Source organism: Oncorhynchus clarkii, chromosome 17 (assembly GCF_045791955.1).
Source record: "Oncorhynchus clarkii lewisi isolate Uvic-CL-2024 chromosome 17, UVic_Ocla_1.0, whole genome shotgun sequence".
In the NCBI taxonomy this organism is placed as follows: Eukaryota; Metazoa; Chordata; class Actinopteri; order Salmoniformes; family Salmonidae; genus Oncorhynchus; species Oncorhynchus clarkii.
In genome coordinates, this window is record NC_092163.1 from 26,752,118 (window position 1) to 26,778,526 (window position 26,409).

The following is a 26,409-nucleotide window of genomic DNA, read 5'->3' on the forward strand; positions in this document are numbered from 1 at the left end:
TTTTTTTCTGAGGTCTTGCTGATTTCTTTTGATGTCAAGCAAAGAGGCACTGAGTTTGAAGGTAGGCCTTTAAATACATCCACAGGTACACCTCCAATTGACTTAAAATATGTCAATTATTCTAACGGAAGCTTCTAAAGTCATGACATAATTGTCTGGAATTTTCCAAGCTGTTTAAAGGCAGAGTCAAGTTAGTGTATGTAAACTTATGACCCACTGGAATTGTAATACAGTGAATTATAAGTAAAATAATCTGTCTGTAAACAATTGTTGTAAAAATTACTTGTGTCATGCAAAGTAGATGTCCTTACCGACTTGCCAAAACTATAGTTTGTTAACAAGAATTTTGTGGAGTGGTTGAAAACAAGTGTTAATGACTCCAACCTAAGTGTATGTAAACTCAACTGTATATTTATTTCACCTTTATTTAACCAGGTAGGCTAGTTGAGAACAAGTTCTCATTTGCAACTGCGACCTGGCCAAGATAAAGCATAGCAGTGTGAACAGACAACAACACAGAGTTACACATGGAGTAAACAATAAACAAGTCAATAACATAGTAGGGAAAAAATATCTATATACATTGGCATTAGGAGGTAGGCAATAAATAGGACATAGGAGTGAATAATTACAATTTAGCAGATTAACACTGGAGTGATAAATGATCAGATGAACATGTGCAGGTAGAGATACTGGTGTGCAAAAGAGCAGAAAAGTAAATAAAATAAAAATAGTATGGGGATGAGGTAGGTAAATTGGGTGGGCTATATACCGATGGACTATGTACAGCTGCAGCGATCGGTTAGCTGCTCAGATAGCAGATGTTTAAAGTTGGTGAGGGAGATAAAAGTCTCCAACTTCAGAGATTTTTGCAATTCGTTCCAGTTGCAGGCAGCATAGAACTGGAAGGAAAGGTGGCCAAATGAGGTTTTGGCTTTAGGGATGATCAGTGAGATACACCTGCTGGAGCGCGTGCTACGAGTGGGTGTTGCCATCGTGACCAGTGAACTGAGATAAGGCGGAGCTTTACATAGAATAGACTTGTAGATGACCTGGAGCCTGTGGGTCTGGCGACGAACATGTAGTGAGGGCCGGCCGACTAGAGCATACAGGTCGCAGTGGTGGGTGGTATTAGGTGCTTTAGTAACAAAACAGATGGCACTGTGATAAACTGCATCCAGTTTGCTGAGTAGAGTATTGGAAGCTATTTTGTAGATGACATCGCCGAAGTCGAGGATCAGTAGGATAGTCAGTTTTACTAGGGTAAGTTTTGCGGCGTGAGTGAAGGTGGCTTTGTTGCGAAATAGAAAGCCGACTCTAGATTTGATTTTGGATTGGAGATGTTTGATATGAGTCTGGAAGGAGAGTTTGCAGTCTAGCCAGAAACCTAGGTACTTATAGATGTCCACATATTCTAGGTCGGAACCATCCAGGGTGGTGATGCTAGTCGGGCGTGCGGGTGCAGGCAGCGAACGGTTGAAAAGCATGCATTTGGTTTTACTAGCGTTTAAGAGCAGTTGGAGGCCACGGAAGGAGTGTTGTATGGCATTGAAGCTCGTTTGGAGGTTAGATAGCACAGTGTCCAAGGAAGGGCCAGAAGTATACAGAATGGTGTCGTCTGCATAGAGGTGGATCAGGGAATCGCCCGCAGCAAGAGCAACATCATTGATATTTTCAGAGAAAAGAGTCAGTCCGAGAATTGAACCTTGTGGTACCCCTTTAGAGACTGCCAGAGGACCAGACAACATGCCCTCCGATTTGACACACTGAACTCTGTCTGCAAAGTAGTTGGTGAACCAGGCAAGGCAGTCATTAGAAAAACCGAGGCTACTGAGTCTGCCGTTAAGAATATGGTGATTGACAGAGTCGAAAGCCTTGGCCAGGTCGATGAAGACGGCTGCACAGTAGTGTCTTTTATCGATGGCGGTTATGATATCGTTTAGCACCTTGAGCGTGGCTGAGGTTCACCCGTGACCGGCTCGGAATCCGGATTGCACAGCAGAGAAGGTACGGTGGGATTCGAGATGGTCAGTGATCTGTTTGTTGACTTGGCTTTCGAAGACCTTATATAGGCAGGGCAGGATGGATATAGGTCTGTAACAGTTTGGGTCCAGGGTGTCTCCCCCTTTGAAGAGGGGGATGACCGCGGTAGTTTGCCAATCCTTGGGGATCTCAGATGATACGAAGGAGAGGTTGAACAGGCTGGTAATAGGGGTTGCGACAATGGCGGCGGACAGTTTCAGAAATAGAGGGTCCAGATTGTCAAGCCCAGCTGATTTGTATGGGTCCAGGGTTTGCAGCTCTTTCAGAACATCTGCTATCTGGATTTGGGTAAAGGAGAAGCTGGGGAGGCGTGCGCGAGTAGTTGCGAGGGGGGGGGGGGGGGGCGCCGAGCTGTTGGCCGAGGTTGGAGTAGCCAGGAGGAAGGCATGGCCAGCCATTGAGAAATGCTTGTTGAAGTTTTCGAATATCACGGATTTATCGGTGGTGACCGTGTTACCTAGCCTCAGTGCAGTGGGCAGCTGGGAGGAGGTGCTCTTGTTCTCCATGGACTTCTTCTCCATGGACTTCTCCATGGACTTGCTTTGAAAGTCAACTTGTAAACTCACTTTTGAGAAAGTCGCCTTTGAATGTTTTGCTATCTACAGTAGGGAAGAGCTCTTCTTTGTCTACACCTATTCAGCATCGTTCACACCCTCACCCTAAGCTTTAGCCCCACCCATCTCGTTTTGCTCTTGAAGCGCACACTTGACGCTCTGCCCGATGATGTGTTTACCTCTCGATAACATGAAAACAGCCTAACCAGTACTGCTGGCAAAAACGAGCCAGCCAGCCAACGTTAGCTAGTTAAACAATAAACAGTGCCATCAATGCCACAGTGCTGGGAGCTAACCAACCATGTTCAATGTTAGTTAACTAGAACAGCATACAGCTCTGGGAAACGAATAATAACGTCAGCTAGGGAGCCAGCCAGCCAATAGTATCTGAAAATATAATGTTAGCTAGCTAATGCTAGACTATCTTACCTGTATACATCATTGTGCATGGACGCGTCTCGCATTTTTTACGTTCAAACGGCTCTCCTGTTAAGTCGTGACATACATATCCTGAATTGAGTCACATTTCAAAACTGTAGGATGAAGTTTTGCGGCTCCAAAATTAGAGCATAATAGCATTCTTGATGTAATAAAATTAACTTTATCTCTATAAAACGTTGACAGACATACAGTGGCTTCAGAAAGTATCCATACCCCTTGACTTATTCCACATTTTGTCTTGTTTCATCTCATCCATCTGCACACAATACCCCATAATGACAAAGGGAAAACATGTTGTTAGACATTTTAGCAAATGTATTGAAAATGAAATATCTCATGTACGTATGTATTCACACCCCTGAGTCAATACTTCATAGAAGCATCTTTGGCGGTGATTACAGCTTTGAGTCGTGTTGGGTGTCTGTATCAGCTTTGCACATCTGGATTTGGGGATTTTCTCCCATTCTTCCTTGCAGATTTTCTCAAGCTCTGTTAAGTTAGATGGGGAGCAGTGATGAATAGCAATCTCCAAGTCTTTCCATATACATGTATACAAGTCTGGGCTTTGGCTGGGCCACTCAAGGACTTTTACATTCTTGTTCTGAAGCCATTCCAGCATTGCATTGGCTGTATGCTTGGGGTAATTGTCCTGTTGGAATGTACATTTTTGCCCAGTCTAAGGTGAACTCTGAAGAAGGTTCTCATCAACGATTTGCCTATATTTGGCTCCATTCATTGTTCCCTCTATCTTTACCAGTCTCCCCATCCCTGCTGCTGAAAAGCATCCCCATAGCATGATGCTGCCATCATGCTTCATGTTAGGGATGGTGTTAGACGGGTGGTGAGCTGTGCCTGGTTTTCTCCGGACAAAGCACTTTGTTTGAAGGCCAAAAAAAACGAATTTTTGACTCATGAGACCACAGAATCTTTTGCATTATGCTTTAAATCTTTCACGTGCCTTTTTGCAAATTCCAGGCGTGCTGCCATGTTCCTTTTTCTCAGGAGTGGCTTCCGTCTGGCCACCCTCCCATAAAGCCCAGATTGGTGAAGTGCTGTAGAGACTGTTGTCCCTCTGGCAGGTTCTCTCATCTCAGCCAAGGAACTCTGTAGTTCTGTCAAAGTGGTCATTGGGTTCTTGGTCACCTCCCTGACCAAGGTCCTTCTTGCACAGTTGCTTAGTTTGGTTGCACGGCCAGCTCTAGGAAGAGTGTGGGTACATCATTTTTCAATTTCCCAATGATGTGCTCTTGGAAACTTTTAACACTCTACAAATAGTTGTATATCCTCATCATAATTCTATCTCGGAGATCTACGGACAGTTCCTTGGACTTCATGGTATAGTTTCTGCTCTGACATGCACTGTCGACAGTGGGGCCTTATATAGACAGGTATGTTTCTTTCAAAAATTAATTGGCCACAGGTGGACTCCAATCAAGGTTTAGTGACATCTGAAGGATGATCAAAGGAAATTGGATGCACCTGAGCTCAATTTGGAGTGTCATAGCAAAGGGGTGTGACTACTTATGTAAAGGAGATATTTCAGTATTTAATTTTGAATAAATTGGCTAAATCTTTATAGTGTATTGTGTGTAGAAGGGTGAGAGATAAACAATCTATGTAATACATGTTGAATTCAGGCTGTAACACAACAAAATGTGGAATAAGTCAAATGGTATGAACACTTTCTGAAGGTACTGTATATCCATATCATTCAAACAAAGTCTAAATGTCCAACAAAACATCACAACATAAAGGTACTGTACAGGCAAGGCCAACCTTAACTTCAGATGGTTTGTTCAAGCCAGAGCCATAGAGGCCTACAGTATAACTAAGCAACAGCGTATTTACCATAATCACAATGTAGTTAAATGTAAGTAAACAGTTATCTCCCACCACAACCTCACACGTCTGTCAGAACAGAAGGACCACAGAAACTCCTGTCAAAAGAAAAACATTTCATATTCACACAGTAATCACAGAAAACAATAGGTAAACACACAACAAACACATCTTAGTTTTGTTACGGCCATAGAGGAGTAGGCGGAATAAAGGCACATGTCAAAGAAAAAATACATCTAATTTGTAGTCACAAATATTGGTACATAGTTCACTCCAAAATCAAAGCTTGATTTGAACTATCTTTGAATTGTGGAATATGCATAGGTCCTGTTGCAGTATCGTTTCCATGGATTCAGTTATTTCTCTATAAAATTTCACTGTGAAATATTGCACCATATGAATTGCACCACAGAATGTACCATATGCTTATGTGATGCATGGTGTGTATGATGGAACAATGGGTGGTTCATGAAGTACATACTCAATGTCAATGTCATTATTACAGATCGATTACAATGGCAATGCATGTGTAGTGCAATTACAGCGAAACTACTACCCTGTATTGATTAAACTCACAACCATAGGGTTACAGGAAGGTCAAGTTTTTCAAACAAAACTTCTCTGTACATTTTCTTTGCTTTCATTTTTGCATTCCAACCCTGGAGTAAAAAGTCAAAGGGGCCAATAGTAACAAATGACTTGCTGAAATGAATGGAAAATGAGACAGTCTGATGATGCCGGTCCCAGACAAAACTCATATTTTTTAGAACATCCAGTCGGGCAGGGGCCTATTGCGTGTCAAATAAAAGCACCTGTCTCTATGACGAAGTGCAGCCTGTTTGCCACCGCACACCGTATCTCACACCATAAGTGTGTTTTTCCCCAAACCTACTTTATACAGCTGGACTTTGGAGACTGGTTGTGCTTTTATTTGCAGTAAATTTTTGCCTCCTTCACTAGGCCCTCTTCAGCATGAATCTTCATTTCGCTCCTGACACCCTTGAATGTGAATTCCTCATTTCCTGTCCTTTTATTTATATCTGTTGCCTGGTGATTTGATCATGCTGAGAATACAAGATTAGCAATTGCCTCGTCCTTGAATCCGCCTCAAGGACATCTGTTCCTGAAATGTTATTGTTTGCTGGGTTCTTAACCCTCTGGTGTCCTGGCTCTTTCAACCATACATGTTGTGTTCAGCACCCTGTATTATTTTTCTGAGGTCATTTTTGTCTCCAAACAAAGATTAAATAGAATAGGGGTTGTCCTTCACAGGAGTACTATCTGTAAAAATGACTGTTAAAGGGCAACTCCACCATTGCATTATAATTTGAGATGTTGTTCTACATCTAATTGTACTTGATTTGGTTGGGCTCTTGTGTTAAATCACATTCTTTAGCCTACCGAGGCCAAAAATCTACTCAAGATGACAATACATCATGATACAAAGTAGATGTTTACACACCTAGATTACACCTAGATTATGCGCAGAGGAGGACCTTCCTCTGAATGACATCATCAATTCTATTCAAAATACTTTTTCATCAGCAACAATATATCAAATAAAATAGGCCTCCATATTGGAAGGGCCTTGGAAATGAAACTGAGAGCTATGTCTGTTCCAGACTGTTTATTTCTATACTTAAAACAGACATTTTCAGTCTTCCCCCCCAAAAAATATTTTTTATCTCCCCTCTCAAACTGATGAGTGCCATTTTTTTTTGTGTTTGGCTGTCATGTCAGTTCTACAGTACTGATGAGGTGTACTTTAATGTCACTGACCTTCCAGAGCCAGTATAACTAGAATGTCAACACATTCTCTTGCCGCAGACATTTTTTTTAAACAAAGGAATGCCCTCTGTTTCCAATTACCTGTGTTAGAAAACAAGCAATTCCCTATCCAAATGAAAAGATACCAGCACTGTATCTTATTAAGTATCAGATTTACATCATAAACTATATACTTCTTTGAGTTCGGTTCATGTTTAATTCTGTTGTACTGCATGATTTATTTTTGCCAAGTTGTCCTTGAGTGTATTAGAGGCATGTTTTTTTTCATGTATTTTATGTTCGTAGCCTCTTTTATTCAGCTGTTTTCAGCTGTTTTCTCACATAGAGTATTTAAACCCCTGGGGTCCCTGCTTTGTTGTCTCAGATCAATCATTGAATTTGCCTTTGTTATTCCTCAAGGTGACAATGTGTTCGAGCCGCCCCCCAAATACAGAATGAAATGTTCTTCTTTTTGTGGTTTAGATTAAGATCAATCCCCAGTTTTACGTCTATAAAGGAAAGACAGTTGTAAAGGGGATAGTAGTACTTAGCTTTATTTAATTGAGTCTGTTGTGTTGTAAGTGTGATTCCGTGAAAGGTCATAAGAGAGAGAGGGAAACTGTCGTTCTGGCAAAAAAAAAACAAGCTTTCAAACAAAACGGTTCTCTGTATCTCCCTCTTTTTATCTCTCTTTCTCTTGTATTATTTCTTGATCGCTCTACCTCCTTCAATCTCCCTCTCTTTCCCCCCTCCTTCTATTCCCCTCTCCTTCACTACCGCCTTCAATTCCCCCTCTCTTTTCCACCTTCTCTCTCTTTCTCTCTCCCTCTCCCTCCCTCTACCCCACTCTCTCCCTCCCTCCCTCTGTGTGAATCAGTCAGCTAGCTATAGGTGATCCCATCAATGCCTCGGCTAGACTTAAACCTGTCTCAAACCCTGACACCCCTCGTACCCACACAGGTTGTTTCTGCTTGGGTTGGGTTGGGTTGGGATGGGGGGGGGGGGGGGTAATCGCTCAGTCGATGTCAGGAGGGGTTCGGGAGTTATTGTCTCCTATAATTAACTGGTTATCAAACAAGAACATTTCATTAAGGTACAATTACCGGCTAATTGTTGCGGGACACCCCCCCGTGTCAGGATTACGACCGCAGCATATGCTCCCTCGAAGCTTTGTTATTTCTAATTCATCCCGACCTGCAGCCTCTGACGGCTTCAATTGCTAATGAATCCACTCACTTTGGAATAATTAGAGAATCCTTAGGCATGGTAATTTATTTAAAAGTATCCGTCGTCGGGCGAATCATTAGCTGTGTTAAATTAATTTGAAATTAAAGCTGCTGGGAGTACTTTGGGGTTCATTAAATAGGCAGCGCTGGCTCTATCAATATTTAAGGGGTGAGGCGTTAAGGTCGCAACCTTTAACCTGGAAATATCATCACAGTCTGTTTTTTAATTTCTTGTTCTAGGAATAAGTTATGTTTACAGATTTTTGGGTTTATATTTACAGATTTGTATATGAATTGTGGAAACAAAGCAGAGAGGAATGATATAATATCATGTCTGCCATAAATGGGTTCACTCCCCCTCCTCCCTCCTCTCCCATCACTTTCACTCTATTTTGACATTCATGCCATAATGGAAAGGATGATATAGCTGGAGAGAATGGAATAATGCAAATATATCATTATATGGGAGGATAAACATAATTTCTTGGGGCAAGAACTTATTTTCCTCCACCTATAGAAGGCTGCAGTGCGAGTTTGCATTTGTGATGTGTGTGTGTGTATGCATACGAGTGTGTGTGTGTGCTTGTTTGCGCGTGTTTGAGTGCAAGTGTCTCATCCCTTACAAGAAAAATTGGGAAAAACATTTGGTTTTCTTACACGTTTGACTCAAACACATGATTTCACATGTGATATTCTAAGTTTCACGTGTGCTTTTGTACCAGTGAGATTTGAACCCTGTTCTTCCATGGAAGAAGACAGCTATTAGACCATTAGATACTGATACTGATACGCGATAAATAAGGAGACACGGAAAGATTATTTTCACTGGGTTTCTCTTCCAATGTATATTTATTATTCATTTCTCACAATCTCAGAATATTGTCTGTTCAAATCAAAATAGTCTCTTTGTAGAGGTTGAGAAAAATGAGAAATTGAGAACTAGTGTGAACTAGTGAACTAGTGTGTGACTATGGATGTATTCTCATAACTCACGACCCACCTTTCACATGCCCAGGGTTCACGTTGGGTCCTGGCCAATAATGAAAAAAACTTGATTTACATTCATTCCAATAGCAAACACATTCACACATTTTCAAATACATAAAAATCCCTTTTACGCCTGTGTATTAAACGTAAAATAGCCAGCATGGGCAAAATGGCAGGCTAGCTAGTGCCTAGCAAATTGCGTGCTAGCTAGAACCTACTTGCCTAGCGACAGGTAGCCTAGTGATTAGCGCGTTGGGCCAGTAACCAAAAGGTTGCTGGATCGAATCCCTGAGCTTACAAGTTAAAAATCTGTAATTCTGTCCCTGAACAAGGCAGTTAACCCACTTTCCCCAGTAGGCTGTCATTGTAAATAAGAATTTGTTGTGATTTACAATTTAGCACTAAGCTAGCTAGTGGTGGGCAAGTAGCATACAACCACTTGATAAAAATGTAATTAAATGAATCTTCTAAAAAAATATATTGTAACCGTGGTTCATATGTAAATACACTCAATATGAGTCCTTGTTTTTGAAATATTTTATCATTTAAGAACCAAAACATTTATAATGGAAATACAAAATCATCCTAGACGCCTATTGTTTTCACTAGGTCAAAACAATTAAAGTACCTTCCCCCCAAAGGAAGTTGGCACCACTATTTCAACTGAATTTTTTAAAAGTATAAGATTAAGCTCCGGTGATATGGATAACTTTTGAAAGATAGCTGATATGCGTTTTTAGCTAACGTTACACTAATCAAAGCAGTGGAGTATATAGTGAAGCAAAACATTAGTGGTCAAAACCATTCATCGTGGGGCGACAGGGGCTCCATGGCTCAGGCGGCCAAGTGGACACTAGGCTGTTTGGCTCATCTTAGTCACGAAGAGGAATCATTTTGCAGCCGTTTCTGATTAATAAACAATGCCATGCTGGTGGGTGGTAACATTCTAATAAAACCTAGCCCTGAAATGAAATGTAGGCTAAAAAGATTTTGTATAATAATAATAATAATAATGTCTTCAACTTTTATAGCACTATTCATTACATAAATAATCTCAAATCACTTTAAAGCAACACAAAAAAAAGATAAGCAATTTATAAAACAACAACAACATTCATGAGATGTAAGGTAATGTGGAGGGTTGGGAAAGCGCTTGGCTTGAGTGGCCATCGGAGGGAGGTGGTCAAAGGGGGAGAGTAAGCAAAGATGGTCTCTGGAGCATGTCCGGAGGCAGGCAGGCAGCACAATGTCATCAAGGTGTCTCCTGGTCCTTGCCGTCTGTGTGGCCTCTCCATAGTAGGACTCGGATTAAGTTTGAGCTTCAGCCACTGCAGTTCACAAACTCCGTAAGTGTAGCTAGCTAGCTAGCTACTCCTTCACTACTACCAAAATGTAGCACCCACTTGGCTGAAGCTGCTACGGCAGTAACCACATTTCAATAATAGTTAAAGAGTAGTCTTATAACTTAGTCCTCCCTACGATCTTCATCACTGCACACGTCAGCCATCCTGCTTTTTTTCTCTCCATCCTCAACCTCCGGACACTGGCTGGCATTCGAATGAAAACAATTGCCAGCCAGTAAACATTAGCTAGCTCGCCAAACAAAGACTTGCCAGCTTCAGTCTTGAAACTCTGTGTGTCATATCATAGGAAAAAACATCACATGGATTTGCACAAAGTTGGCAGTTCGGTTTGTCACTTTAAGCCCAAATATATCGCATATATAAATATAGTCAGCCACCAATTGTGCAAGTTCTCCCACTTAAAACGATGAGAGGCCTGTAATATTCATCATAGGTACACTTCAACTATGACAGAGAAAATGAGAAAAAAAAATCCAGAAAATCACATTGTAGGATTTTTAATGAATTTATTTGCAAATTATGGTGGAAAATAAGTATTTGGTCACCTACAAACAAGCAAGATTTCTGGCTCTCACAGACCTGTAACTTCTTCTTTAAGAGGCTCCTCTGTCCTCCACTCGTTACCTGTATTAATGGCACCTGTTTGAACTTGTTATCAGTATAAAAGACACCTGTCCACAAACTCCACTATGGCCAAGACCAAAGAGCTGTCAAAGGACACCAGAAACAAAATTGTAGACACACACCAGGCTGGGAAGACTGAATCTGCAATAGGTAAGCAGCTTGCTTTGAAGAAATCAACTGTGGGAGCAATTATTAGGAAATGGAAGGCATACAATACCACTGATAATCTCCCTCGATCTGGGGCTCCACGCAAGATCTCACCCCGTGGGGTAAAAATGATCACAAGAACGGTGAGCAAAAATCCCAGAACCACACAGGGGGACCTAGTGAATGACCTGCAGAGAGCTGGGACCAAAGTAACAAAGCCTACCATCAGTAACACACTACGCCGCCAGGGACTCAAATCCTGCAGTGCCAGACGTGTCCCTCTGCTTAAGCCAGTACATGTCCAGGCCCGTCTGAAGTTTGCTAGAGAGCATTTGGATGATCCAGAAGAAGATTGGGAGAATGTCATATGGTCAGATGAAACCAAAATATAACTTTTTGGTAAAAACTCAAGTCGTCGTGTTTAGAGGACAAAGAATGCTGAGTTGCATCCAAAGAACACCATACCTACTGTGAAGCATGGGGGTGGAAACATCATGCTTTGGGGCTGTTTTTCTGCAAAGGGACCAGGACGACTGATCCGTGTAAAGGAAAGAATGAATGGGGCCATGTATCGTGAGATTTTGAGTGAAAACCTCCTTCCATCAGCAAGGGCATGAAACGTGGCTGGGTCTTTCAGCATGACAATGATCCCAAACACACCGCCCGGGCAATGAAGGAGTGGCTTCGTAAGAAGCATTTCAAGGTCCTGGAGTGGCCTAGCCAGTCTCCAGATCTCAACCCCATAGAAAATCTTTGGAGGGAGTTGAAAGGCTGTGTTGCTCAGCAACAGCCCCAAAACATCACTGCTCTAGAGCAGATCTGCATGGAGGAATGGGCCAAAATACCAGCAACAGTGTGTGAAAAACTTGTGAAGACTTACAGAAAACGTTTGACCTCTGTCATTGCCAACAAAGGGTATATAACAAAGTATTGAGATAAACTTTTGTTATTGACCAAATACTTACTTTCCACCATAATAGCAAATAAATTAAATTAAAAATCCTAGTAAGTGATTTTCTGGATTTATTTTTCTAATTTTGTCTGTCATAGTTGAAGTGTACCCATGATGAGAATTACAGGCCTCTCTCATATTTTTAAGTGGGAGAACTTGCACAATTGGTGGCTGACTAAATACTTTTTTGCCCCACTGTAAATGTCTTTCACATGTGAAAATGCAATTTCACATGTGAGAGTTAGATTTTCACATGAAAGTGAAAATTTGAAACTGCAAATGTGACCGGTTTGACCAGTTCGATTCGGACTTATGTAGCAAAATTTGAAATTATGTTTTTTACATTGGATTAAAAGAGCTAGAAAATGGTATATCATACACTACAGTTAAGGAACAATGGGAAAGTTATTCTGCTTTGAAAGTTGATAACCTCACTTTTGAGAAAATGGCCCTTGAATGTTTTGGTAAACCTGCTGGAGATCTCTTCTTTGTCTACACTCATTCAGTATCATTCACACCCTCTTTAGCCTTAGCCCCACCCATCTCTTTAAGGATTCACATGTGAGGCCATGTACTAAACAACCAAAGATTTCAATACTAAAGGCTGGTTTATACCATGCATATCGACAGTTGTTGCGGTGACATCATGAACATTCTATTGTCAAATCTTCCTAGAAAATGTTGCTATTCATGAAAATCACAAATTAAATATATTGAGACACAGCTTAGCCTTTTGTTAAAACTTCTTGTGACTAGCAATCCCAGATCCGGGAGCGTAATCATAGCCTCAAACGAATTAGCATAACGCAGCGGACATAAATACCCCTAGAAAATGTTCCTATTCATGAAAATCACAAATGAAATATATTGAGACACAGCTTAGCCTTTTGTTAATCACACTGTCATCTCAGATTTTCAAAATATGCGTTACAGCCTACGCTAGACAAGCATATTTGTGTAAGTTTATCATGGCATAAAGCTATGCTAGGCTCTGCTGGCAGCAGGCAACATTTTCACGAAAATAAGAAAAGCAATCAAATTAAATAATTTACCTTTGAAGAAATTTGGATGTTTTCACTCAGGAGACTCCCAGTTAGATAGCAACGGTTCCTTTTTTCCAAAAATATTATTTTTGTAGGCGAAATAGCTCCCGTTTGTTCATCATGCTTGGCTGAGAAATCGACCGGAAAATGCTATCACTACAACTCCGAACTTTTTTTCCAAATTAGCTCCATAATATTGACAGAAACATGGCAAACGCTGTTTAGAATCAATCCTCAAGGTGTTGTTAACATATATATTCGATAATATATCCGTCGGGGCAATTGGTTTCTCATAAGAAGCGATTGGAAAAATGGCTACTTGTGTACTTTACGCAAGATTTTCTGCGGGAGCTACCATGTGACCACTTGCTAAATGTGGTCCCTTACGGCTATTCTTCAACATAAATGCGTAAAAAGACGTCACAATGCTGTAGACACCTTGGGGAATACGTAGAAAACGTAAGCTCATTCGTAGCTCATTCACAGCCAAGGAGTCATTGGCATGAGGCGGTTTTTAAAAATGCGGCACTTCCTGATTGGATTTTTATCTGGGTTTCGCCTGTAACATCAGTTCTGTTGCACTCACAGACAATATCTTTGCAGTTTTGGAAACGTCAGAGTGTTTTCTATCCAAAGCTGTCAATTATATGCATAGTCGAGCATCTTTTCATGACAAAATATCTTGTTTAAAACAGGAACGTTTTTTATCCAAAAATGAAAATACTGCCCCCTAGTTAGAAAAAATACTGCCCCCTAGTTAAATCCACCCGTTTAAAAATGAATTTAGTATATGTCAATCTATCAAACTATGCAACTAAAAGCAACTTTCTAAACAATGTTTTGCTTTGTTTTTAGCTTGTTAGCTAGCTAGCTAATGTTAAGTTAGCTGGCTAGCCAGTTCAAATGATGACCGTATCACGTAGCTGACAACAGCTTCACTTTAGCTCATTTGTCTTCATTATTAAAGGAAAATAAACTCACAACAAGATAATTATTTACAAGTTAATGGTGAGCCAATTATAGAAAATAGCTTACGGTTGTGAGTGTGATGAAATAAAAGCAGAGTGTCATGTAAAAAAATCTTCCAAGCGTGAAATAGTTCCCAATCATTCTGATTGTGTTCTGGTTGGGACGTCATGTTGTAAAAAAAAAAATTACAGCATGAAAATGTTCTCAGTCCAATAACAGCTTTGTGCGCCTCTTTATGTGGATGGCTGAGCTCATGCGGATATTTATCTTTTACATGACACAGTGCATTCTACCAAAGCATTTTAGAACTTGGACTGTCTCATTGGCCTAACGTTATATCCTAATTTGACTTTGGTGCAGGTCATGTTCTTCACATTACTGTCTCTGGTAAACACATATTTGTCACATGCACAGGATACAGAAGGTGTAGTGAAATGGTTATTCACATAGTAGAGTCTTTTGTTTAGACATGTAGCTAGCTAGCTAAACAATTAACCATAATCCCAATTTATAACGTTACTACCCTGCATGAATCTAGATAGCTAACATTAAACTATAACTAGCAATGCAAATAGCTCTGAGATACAATTAATATTACTACACAGATCATACACGTAATATTAGCTAGCGAGCCAACGTGATTGTCACATTTGAACTTGCAATTCCACATGTAAAAGGGACATTTTCACATCTGATAGTTTTTAACATGTGAATCTGCAAATCACATGTGATGTAAAAACATGTTATTCTCCTCACATGTGAAAAGGTGGTGTTAACATGTGAACTCTTAATTTAATACAATTTAACAGGAAATTTAAGAAGAAAAAAAACTGAGATTTTCATATGGGATGCCTGTGTCTGCGCCTTTCAGTGTGTACATGTGAGCGTGCCCATGTGTGCATTTCTGTCTTGTCTATGTACTTTTGCAACGCATGAATACCTAATGGTAATTCTAGCCCATCTCTTTCAAAGAGAATGACCTGTCTTTAAGACCACAGAGGGGCTCTATGAAGAGAACTTTAATTATCCTCGATCTGCTCATGCAGTCTGTTGTGTAGAAGAACTCCCAAGAGAAGCCCAAATCTGATGTATGCGTCCCAAATGGAACCTTATTCCCTACGTAGTGCACTACTTTTGACCCGGGCCCATGGGGTGGCCCATACGGCTCTGGTCAAAAGTAGTGCACTGTGTAGGAAATGGGGTGCCATTTGGGACATAGTCAAGGACTTTCTTATCAATCTAGGGATGGACTTGGCACTTGTTTTCTTACCATCAAAAAGGAACGGGGGCCTCAGTCTCAGCCTCAGCAAACGCTAGCAACCGCACATGACTGACACCCTATTACATTAACTTGAATTGCCCTTCTGAACGCATCATTTGAGGTTCGTTCGGCGGATCCCTATTGCCTCGTGCTAATGCTGTTTGGAATTTTCATCTCGTCTTGATGCTTTGATGGGACATCAACTCTGATTTAGCAATGTGTGTGTGCTTTAATGGAGGCAAAGACAGAGAGGCAAAATGCAGAATAGTGTTTTTTAAAGTCTGGCTCTCTACCTTAATTTCATCATACCTCTCACTCTAAACACCTCACATTTTCAATGACTGTGGGAAAACCGACACAAAACTGAATGGGATGATGTCATGTTTATGTTTGTTTTTTTTCCAGTGGTTCACATGGCATTGACATTATGTGAACCATATCATGGAGTAAATGATGGTGTTTTCTAGTTTGGGACGGGACCAGGGGTAAATTCAGTGTGGCAAAATGTTCAGAACAGTGCAGATAGAAATATAACGAATAGAACTGACAAAATCCTCTATTCAACCTATGCATTTCTATCTGTAACACCCTCCTGAACAGGACCCCATGGCTTTTAGCCTTAGCCTAGCCTTAAAAAAAAAGAATGTCCGCTAAATTACATTTATGTGATATAAAATGCCTAGCCTAAAAAGGACCATCTGCTAAATGACTAAAACATCATGTAAAATGCCTAGCCATCTGCTAAATGACTAAAACATCATGTAAAATGCCTAGCCATCTGCTAAATGACTAAAACATCATGTAAAATGCCTAGCCATCTGCTAAATGACTAAAACATCATGTAAAATGCCTAGCCATCTGCTAAATGACTAAAACATCATGTAAAATGCCTAGCCATCTGCTAAATGACTAAAACATCATGTAAAATGCCTAGCCATCTGCTAAATGACTAAAACATCATGTAAAATGCCTAGCCTAGCCCAAGTGCCTTGTCACTGACCACTGCTTTGTTTCTGGTTGTATCTCGCAGGGCTACAAGAGGAAAACAGAGGCTGCCAAGAAGGAGTACCTGAAAGCCCTGGCTGCGTACCGAGCCAGTCTGGTTTCCAAGGTAACGGCGGAGGTCATATCTCTGATATACATGGGTCAGCGGCGATATAAGGGATGATAAATTAGATAGAGAATTCCTCTCTCATCCCGGGGGAGGATCTCCGTGCGGTGCCGTTTGAGGATTGGGTGTGTGTGTGCTCCGAAGAGAACAGTGAAAATTAGGGCCCAAACACACACACACTCCTTTATTTGCCCGTGTTATTTGCAACACAGCGAGTGAGGGAGGGATGAAAGGTGTGTTTGTGTTGTGTGTGTGTGTCTGTGTGGGAGAGAGTGAGGGTGTATACAGTATGTGTGTGTTCTTAAGTACTGTATGCATGTATGTATGTGTGTGTGCTTGTTTGTGTGTGTGTGTACCTGTGTGTGTTCATGCTTGCGTATGTGGAGGCAGAAGTGGGAATTACCTAGCATGGTGCCACCTAGTTGTGTCTGTTTTTGAATGAGAAACAAATGTGTGGGCTGCCTGAGGATTGTTTCTTTGACTATATCCTGGGTTGTTGGAGATGAGATTTGATACAGAGGTTGGATCAAAATTTGACCCCTTTCGTTGCAGGAGAAAAATAATCCTGCAGTGGGAGGAAAATAATCCTGAAGCAGGAGGATTAAAAAATATATTTAGAATCGCCACCAGGGGGCAGCTGGAGGCGGTGTTTGTATACAATGCATTGTACCTTCTGTAGGCTACGTGCAGGCTACAGAGCGTCTCGTGTGAATTCTTATGTGGATTATAATAAATGTACATATTTGTGTGGGGTGGCAGATATCCTAGTGGTTAGAGTATTGGGCCATTAACTGAAAGGTTGCTGGATCGAATCCCTGAGCTAACAAGGTAAAAAATTGGTTGTTCTGCCCCTGAACAAGGCAGTTAGTCCAATGATGATTAAGGCAGCCCCCCCCGCACCTCTCTGATTCAGAGGGGTTGGGTTAAATGTGTGAGAGGCATTCTGTTGTACAACTGACTAGGTATCCTTTCCCTTGTTGGGAAAAATCTGTTTGTTAGATGAATTTATGTATTATATGTTGAAGGCAAGCAATAAGCAGAATTAATTATTGGTTACCTCAGTGCCTGTGTGGCCCAGCGGTTACAGCTGTTTACCCTGACAGATATGCCAGAGTCAGCATGGGTTTGAATCTGGCCCCACTGCCCTTAGACTCCTGGATGAATGTTTACTTTTGACCTATTAAATGTGTGTGGTCACAGTGTTAATTCTGCATTGTTACAGGGTTAAAACAAAAAAAAAACAGTTTAGGCATTAATTCCAAATGGTTAAGGTTAAGGGCGGGCCATGGTTTAGGGAAGGCTTAAGAAACAAAAACAAAAAGTATGCCTATGTATCATCAGTATTCATAGCATTCTTAGTGGTTGCTGAGTATTGTGTACCGTAGCGCATTGGTCTAAGCAGTGTGCGCTGGTGTCGAGCCTCAAGAGTTCATACCCAATGCTGGGCAATCTAGTGACAAGCCTGAGCCTAAATGGCTATGTTTAGACAGGCAGCCCAATTCTGATAACTTTTACACTAATTGGTATTTTGACCAACATCCAATCTTTTCACATCAGATCTTTTTCAGAGCTGATCGGATTGATCAAAATACCAATTAGTGAAAAAGTAACATCGGAATTGGGCTGCTTGTCTAAACACAGTCCATTAAGCCCACAAGTTAATTCCATTTATTTCAATGATTCCAAGAAGTAAAACAAATAGTCTGGTAATTTACACATCAGAGAAAAGTGTCTCAGCTCAATGAAATCGTCTTTGGATAGGCTCAAATGCATAAACATCTTGACAGCTTTACGAAATTAAATATTAAAGCCACACAATACAGGCTTTCAATCCACACCAAACACCATAGCCTAACTAAATTGAAAAATTGTACGTTAACCTAACTATAAAATGTTGGCTAGCATCCACACTGCAGGAAAGTTTATCGTTTTACAGTAGGTCTACATCTGTCAATCAATTGATGGCCCAAATCAACTCAGCCAGGGAAACGCAGTAGCCTAATATCGCTTTTCACACCTTTCATTATGTTTAAATGGACAGGCTAATGGCTAGCCTACAGAATGTATTGGAATACACTCAAATAACAAGGGGTGTATTGCAAACATCGATGGCACTAGATTATCGCCAGCTGATGTCTCGTTAAACCATCAGAACGCGTTAAATTCACCCGCACAGCTGATCTCAATTACAATCATTATGGGTCACCTCATTAGCACTTCCTCAAAGATGATGTCAGTGCTACTTAGTCAGTATGTAGTGTGTGTGTGAGGTGTCAGTGTAAGTATGTGTGAGTAGAGTCCAGTGTGTGTGTGCATAGAGTCAGTGCAAGAGAGCAAGAGAGCAAAAAAGGGTCAATGCAGGTAGTCCAGGTAGCCATTTGATTAGCTATTTAGCAGTCTTGTTTAGCTGTCTTATGGCTTGGGGGGGTAGAAGCTGTCCAGGGCCCTGTTGGTTCCAGACTTGGTGCTGTGGTACCACTTGCCTAGCGGTAGCGAAGAGAACAGTCTATGGTTTGGGTGGCTGGAGTCATTGACATTTTTTGGGGGCCTTCCTCTGACACCGCCTGGCATAGCGGTCCTGGATGGCAGGGAGCTCAGCCCCAGTCCCGGGCGGTACTCACTACCCTCTGTAGCGCCTTGCGGTCTGGTGCCTTGCAGTTACCGTACCAAGCGGTGATGCAGCCAGTCAAGATGCTCTCAATGGTGCAAACCTTTCTTCTTTCCTCTATATATTTAAATATCTAAAACTTGACCATGTATTCTAATATATAGACTTCAGACAACGTCTGAGAATCAATTAATGTCCATGTTTTCCAAATGTTCAAGCTTGTAAAATTACACTATGAATCCAATGTAGTAGATCAACCCTGATATACAAATTCAGAACCAGGTTAAATGCCTAATACAGGATTGAATCATGATATACTAATATTTTTCATGTGCCAGTCTGAGTGCCAAGCACCTATTTTCTCAATTTCCATGTATTCACTCCATTGTTTTCCTTTCACACAAACCCAAATTGCATTACCATGTTAAACACCCTCCCACCGGTCCCCATTGCCTCACACTTCCTCCAAGGCTTACAAGCCCAAAACAAGTGCCTTGATTAAGGCATGAACAGATTATTCATCAACCTCTTTCTTTCCCTGTGAAGGTTTTTTTTCCCCTTTAATAAAGACCATTCTCATCGCTCGTTTGCGTAATTAAATATTTATTTCTGACAAATCTCATATTCAGAGGCTTGATTGATGCGTTAGCAGATTGGCAGGCATTTAAAAGAAATTAAAACAGAGAAAAAACTGCAAATCTACTATGCAATCACAACCACTCAGAACAAGACACATAGTACATCTAGCCATTCAAAGGGAGTCCTCTTTAAATAGTGTGTTTTAATTGCTGACGAGAGAGTCTTTTCAAAGGAAGTGGGAATCAAGGAGAGAGAAATTGACGGTAATTGGAAGTCGACAGAGTGCCGTTCTGGACGAGTCACGTGCTCCGTGCGTTTGGCGTGCACCTGTTGCCATTTTGTTTGTGACGCACGCTGATAATCTATGTTGGTGGAAAAGGTACTCGCACACAAATGGAGCTTGATGGCTACAGTGAAAAGCCCCAAGTTAATGAGTTTCATTCATTCAAAAAGTCAAAGTGGTGTTTTCTGCTTTTCAACCCACCAAGGGACACAGGAAGGGATAGTTCACCCAAATTACAAAATGACATATTGGTTTCCTTACCTTGTCCCTTTAAGGTGGGAGTATCACATTTCAATATGTGAACAAATAATCATCTCCTGTTGTTCATGGAATAGCGATAGATTAGTATATTGCAGTACAAGTATAGTATGGTAGTATAGTATAGAGTAGTATAGTTCATTCTTCATCATTTCATTTTCCACTTGACCCTGCAGTGTATCTCTCTCATCTTTACTCATCTATCCATCTTTCCATTGATTATTTCTCTGGCTCTTTTCAATATATGTACGCCATTACCAAATAGCAGACGGCGATAGATCACGTCAACAACTGTGACAGCTAACGAGAGGGCCTGGACATATTTCATACCACAGCAATGTATACATATATATTGCCATTGAAAGTCTATGAAAGGATGGAAAGTCGAATGAAATAAAGCACGTACATCAGTGGATACGACTCCCAGGCTGAAATGAACCGAACAACATGATTCTCACATAGAGGGACCTGAATGTATGACATATTCATATGTTCTACCAATATAGTGTTTTAGTTGTATAATGAACTGGTTACTATATTTGCGTTGACATAACTGTATCTCACCAATATAAATGAGTTGTGTAATATATTTGCATTAAGATACAGTGTATTTCAGCAATATCAATTAATTGCACAATATATTATATCATCTGAACTTTCCTTTTTCTCCCTCTGTCCACAAACCTAGTGGTGTTATAAATTATATAGTGTGTAATATATGTTCTCAATATACACTTAAAAAAAGCCAAATAACCTCACACTCAACGTCAACAAAACTAAGGAGATGATTGTGGACTTCAGGAAACAGCAGAGGGAACACCCCCCTATCCACATCGATGGAACAGTAGTGGAGAGGGTAGCAAGTTTTAAGTTCCTCTGCATACACATCACAGACAAACTGAATTGGTCCACTCACACAGACAGCATCGTGAAGAAGGCGCAGCAGCGCCTCTTCAACCTCAGGAGGCTGAAGAAATTTGGTTTGTCACCAAAAGCACTCACAAACTTCTACAGATGCACAATCGAGAGCATCCTGGCGGGCTGTATCACCGCCTGGTACGGCAACTGCTCCGCCCACAACCGTAAGGCTCTCCAGAGGGTAGTGAGGTCTGCACAACGCATCACCGGGGGCAAACTACCTGCCCTCCAGGACACCTACACCACCCGATGTTACAGGAAGGCCATAAAGATCATCAAGGACATCAACCACCCGAGCCACTGCCTGTTCACCCCGCTATCATCCAGAAGGCGAGGTCAGTACAGGTGCATCAAAGCTGGGACCGAGAGACTGAAAAACAGCTTATATCTCAAGGCCATCAGACTGTTAAACAGCCACCACTAACATTGAGTGGCTGCTGCCAACATACTGACACTGACACTGACTCAACTCCAGCCACTTTAATAATGGGAATTGATGGGAAATGATGTAAATATATCACTAGCCACTTTAAACAATGCTACCTTATATAATGTTACTTACCCTACATTACTCATCTCATATGCATACATATATACTGTACTCTATATCATCGACTGCATCCTTATGTAATACATGTATCACTAGCCACTTTAACTATGCCACTTTGTTTACATACTCACCTCATGTATATACTGTACTCGATACCATCTACTGTATCCTGCCTATGCTGCTCTGTACCATCACTCATTCATATATCCTTATGTACATATTCTTTATCCCCTTACACTGTGTATAAGACAGTAGCTTTGGAATTGTTAGTTAGATTACTTGTTGGTTATTACTGCATTGTCGGAACTAGAAGCACAAGCATTTCGCTACACTTGCATTAACATCTGCAAACCATGTGTATGTGACAAATAAAATTTGATTTGATTTGATTTAAATCTTTTGTCTTGCCCATTCACCCTCTGAATAGCACACAAACACAATCCATGTCTCAATTGTCTCAAAGCTTAAAAATCCTTCTTTAACCTGGCTCCTCCCCTTCATCTCCACTGATTGAAGTGGATTTAACAAGTGACATCAATAAGGGATCATAGCCTTCACCTGGATTCACCTGGTCAGCCCATGTCATGGAAAAAGCAGGTGTTCCTAATGTTTGTAAACTCAGCGTATGTCAGTTCTGTATAGTTATATTAACTGTACTTTTTGTCCCCTTTGTCTTCCCCTCCGCCCTCAGACCTACAATGACCCGGTGGAGACAAAAGGTGCCCAGACGAGCCAGCCTTCCTCCCACATGATGCCCCCCAATCCGCCCCTGTACAGTGTGCCACCCCAGCCCTCCTCCCCGTACAGTCTGGGGCCGGGGGGCTTCCCCCTGTCGGACCTGCAGAGCTACGCTGGGGCGCCGCGTCATGCACTTTCCCGGACCCTCAGCCAGTCCCAGATGCTGCCCAGCATTAGTGCCTCTCCCCCCTCCTCCTTCCAGATCAGCCCACCCCTGCACCAACAGCTCTCCCTGCACCAGAGCTCCCTCCTCAACCAGCCAATCCGCATGCAGCACGGCCAGTCCCAGCCAATCATCTCCCACCAGATGGGACTCCAGGCCTCCCTTCACTCACCACCTCCTGGACAGCAGGTTAGTGTGACTCGGAGAGTGCCAATATCACCAGCATATCACATATCACTAGTGCACTAAATTATTGGAAGGAATAGTGGACATGCTTACTTTGTAGTATATGCTAGTGTGAACAGTATGGGCCCCCAAAAAATTATAATAATACAAAATAAAATAAAACATTTATGTTCCTCATATTTGCATCAAGCATGTATACATTCTACCCAGATGATGTTTAATAAAACTCTCTTCCTGCCTCTCTTTATTCTCCTCTCTCTCTCCCTCCCACTCCTCTCTCTTTTAAATTCAAATGTACTGTACATGTTATTGGCTCCCTTGAGGTACTATGTTGCCAAACCAATTAGCAATTCGACTAATCTAAAATTAAAATGTAACAGAATTTGGCATTCGGACCATAAGTAAAGAGCAAACCTCTCTCCCTCTCTCTCCATCCCCTCCCCCTACTTTTCTCTAGCATTGTCCCTTCTCCATATGGCCAGTATAAGTTGTCAGAAACTAAAACTAATGCTATGGCCTCTCTCTCCCCGTCTCCTATAGGGATTCTCCCACCTACAGTCTGAGTACCAGAAAAGTGTGGGTTCCCAGTCCCCGGCGGCCCCCAACCCTGGGGGTAGACAAAGCCACGATTGGGACAGTGAATACTGCGATAGGGAGTGCGGTGGCAACCACTGCAGGTGAGCAGCCCAGACCAGTATCGGCTTTGTATAGGAAATTATTGTTAATTCCAATACTGTTTATAACTTAGAATAGGGCAAGTTTCCCTGACCCGAATTAAGGCTAGGTCAGGACCAAGAAATTATTTCAATGGAGATTTTCCATTCAGTTACTTTGGATTTTGACCCCCTCCCCTTTTGTTCAGGGACACGTTATTCCATTTCTGTTAGTCACATGTCTGTGGAACTTGTTCCGTTTATGTCTTAGTTGCTAAATCTTGTTATGTTCATACACATATTTACACGTGTTAAGTTTGCTGAAAATTAACGCAGTTGACAGTGAGAGGACGTTTCTTTTTGTTGCTGAGTTTATTGAACATGTATTATTCACGTATTATACTTTCTCTATTGTTTCTTTTGAGATGTCTGTCAATTTATTCAGTGTACATTTTGCTGCTATGACACTGAATAATCATTGAAACTTCTGTTAGGAACATCTGTTTGGAGTGTACTCCGACAATCACAGGACAAGCTTTATTTCTTTAATATTAGTTTGACAGCTGTCCCTACTGTACTTCAAAGGGGAAGCATTTTAAGGTTTTCTATCTGCAGGTTTTTGGGGGGAGTAAGTAGTATCACCTCTCTGAGTCTGTGTTTTTTTTATTTTATTTCCTATTCCGTCTCTTCTCACCATCTCCCTCTCTTCTCGTTTTCAGTGGCAGCATGATAGCTAGGGACAAGCCACTCTACCTCACTTGAAGCTGGAGGCCGCCGTCAACAAGAAAAGACACCAGGGAGTCAGCCCTCAACACCCCCCAACCACACACACCACCTCCCCGACCCATCCCTCGCAACCCACCCACCCCTACCACCCCCAAAACTCAACCTTTTTTTTGTCAATGTAATTTGGGTTTTTTAGAAGGATCTGTGCAATTCTGACGACTACTAGCGATCCCTCTCTTTTTTTTAACTTTTTACGCAAAGCACTTACAAATGTCCAGGCATTTTTCCTTTCGCGCCTGATTCTAGAGCACTCATCTTTGTCTCAAAGTTTTAAAAAAAGTGAACTACCATGAGAATAGTCCCCCTCAGGGACTAAACTGAGCTTTAATTGGAATAAGAAGAGCAAAAAGCCTTCTTCTTCTCCTTCGTCTCCTTTTAATCATATTTAAATTGATTTTGTTTAGTTTTCTTGTTATTGTTTTTATTTATTTCTTGCTTGCTACATTTGCTTTTGTCAATAACAGTCCCTGTACTGTAGGGAAAATACTCTTCTGGTAGGTTTCAGCACACAGGCCTTGATGTTACTGTAGCTTTGCTTTAGGGTCTGTGACTTATATTAATACAAAGTGACGGGGGGGGGGGGGGGGGGATAATTACATAAATTCTTTTTTTGTAATATGAAAGACCCATGGAGGTTTACCAAGCTGTCACAGTGTGATTGTAAATATCACTTTTATGGGATCAAATTGGGAATTCGAAGTCCAGATGTCTTTTTTCTTCTTCTTTAATATTACCTGTAAGTCATTGGTTTGTATAAAAAAAAAAATATTGTGTGCCTGTGTGTGTGTGTGTGGATGTGTATGCGACTGTGCGTACGACGTGCGCACATGCATGTGGGTCTGTGCGTGTGTGTATTGTGAATTTTAACAGCCTGTGCAGGTGGATTTCAGAGGAGTACTTCACACACGCGATCTTGCATTAAATCTGTGCTCACTGGTGTGATTTTTCCCAATAAAGTTCAATCTAAAAACCGAATACAGAGTATGGGTCCCGCAGATCATTCAATGGAAAGAGCAAGAGAAAGAGAGAGAGAGAGCGAGAGAGAGAGCGAGAGAGAGAGAGAGAGAGAGAAAAGAGACAGAAAGGGAGAGAAAAAGGGAACAAGAAAGAGCGAGATGTAGACACATACACTCACAGGTGAACAGTGTTGCCTCAAACATTTTTGGCCCCTGTCTTTGTTGATTTTATTTTTAATTCACCTGGTCATGTTAATTGTCAATTTTCAGCCACTTAACATAAAGAGGTATACTAAAAATGCTATATGTTAATGGTTATGTCACAGAAACATAACAGTGGGTTTCTAGTAGCTTCTTAGGTGTTCTATTGTGTTGATCTCATCTTTAAGTTTTGTGATAAATATAAATGCGTTTGATGACAAAGATATATGTTCTTATTTCCACTGTAGCATCATTTCCTTTTTTGTTGTAATTGAAATATATTAACATTTAAACCTGCCAATTGTAGTTATTTTATTTGTAAAGCCAGTAATGATAATTATTTTAAAACTTGTTTTGCAAGTTGCCCATCAGCTATGACAGGTTTCTTATTTACGAAAGAACATGAGATCATTTTTTGCTTCATACAATGGAGGTTCATTTCATTCAAATTGCATTGTTTTTATGTTTGGTTTGATGATGATGATGATGATGATAGTTGTTTTTTTTTTTTGTGTTTTTTTTTTACATTTATATGCTGGTTCTTTCTTTCCTCGCCGGGCGACATTATTTTGTGTCACAATGCTTATTTTATTTCAAATCTACATAATAAATAAATAAAAAAAACGTTCAAAGAGAAACAGGCTTTCACCGACTCTTTTTTACAGCACAAAACCTATTTTCTTCCCTTTCGGTAAAGTATCCGATCTAAAATGGCATCCACTTAACCCTTGGACAATGTCCTAAAACAAGGCATTTATGCTTCCATAATATCTCTCTTTTGTTTCCAACCCAGAACATTCCATATGTTTCCTATACTTAATTTTAGTCTTATGGCTGGACTCAAATCAAATACCATGGCTTTACTAATTAGCTGTCGTCGCTAGAGCTAACACCAACACCGGCCCAATCTGAACGTTGTCCTAAAACTATCTCCGTAACCATGAACAGATGCAGGCTTGAATTTGCTTTGCTGCTATGTGAAAGTGGTGCACGGTGTGGTGGGCGTCAAGTCAGAGCTAAAGAGAACAGAGAAATGCATGGCGTACGTACTGTACACAAACTCAGGCATCCATCCAAAACACAGATTTTACCCCAATTGCACACAAGTCTTCCAGAGAGACGAGAGTGGGGAGCTGTTCAAGGGAACTGTCACGACCGCACCATTTTATGTTTTATTCATTTGCGGCTGGCATCTCCCTCTC

At 41.1% G+C, this 26,409-nt stretch overlaps 1 protein-coding gene across 3 annotated transcripts in view; it reads left to right on the forward strand.

The window, feature by feature from the left end:
* The window catches only part of LOC139370653 (TOX high mobility group box family member 2-like), a 144,243-nt gene extending 118,398 nt beyond the window's left edge, over positions 1-25,845 (forward strand). For all 3 annotated transcript variants that reach the window (XM_071110256.1, XM_071110258.1, XM_071110257.1), the window contains 4 exons: positions 16,248-16,328; positions 22,216-22,614; positions 23,152-23,288; positions 23,984-25,845. In XM_071110256.1, coding sequence (XP_070966357.1) covers positions 16,248-16,328; positions 22,216-22,614; positions 23,152-23,288; positions 23,984-24,026 — 660 coding nt within the window. In that variant the 3' untranslated portion in view covers positions 24,027-25,845. The remainder of the gene's footprint in view (positions 1-16,247; positions 16,329-22,215; positions 22,615-23,151; positions 23,289-23,983) is intronic.
* Positions 25,846-26,409: the final 564 nt, after the last annotated feature.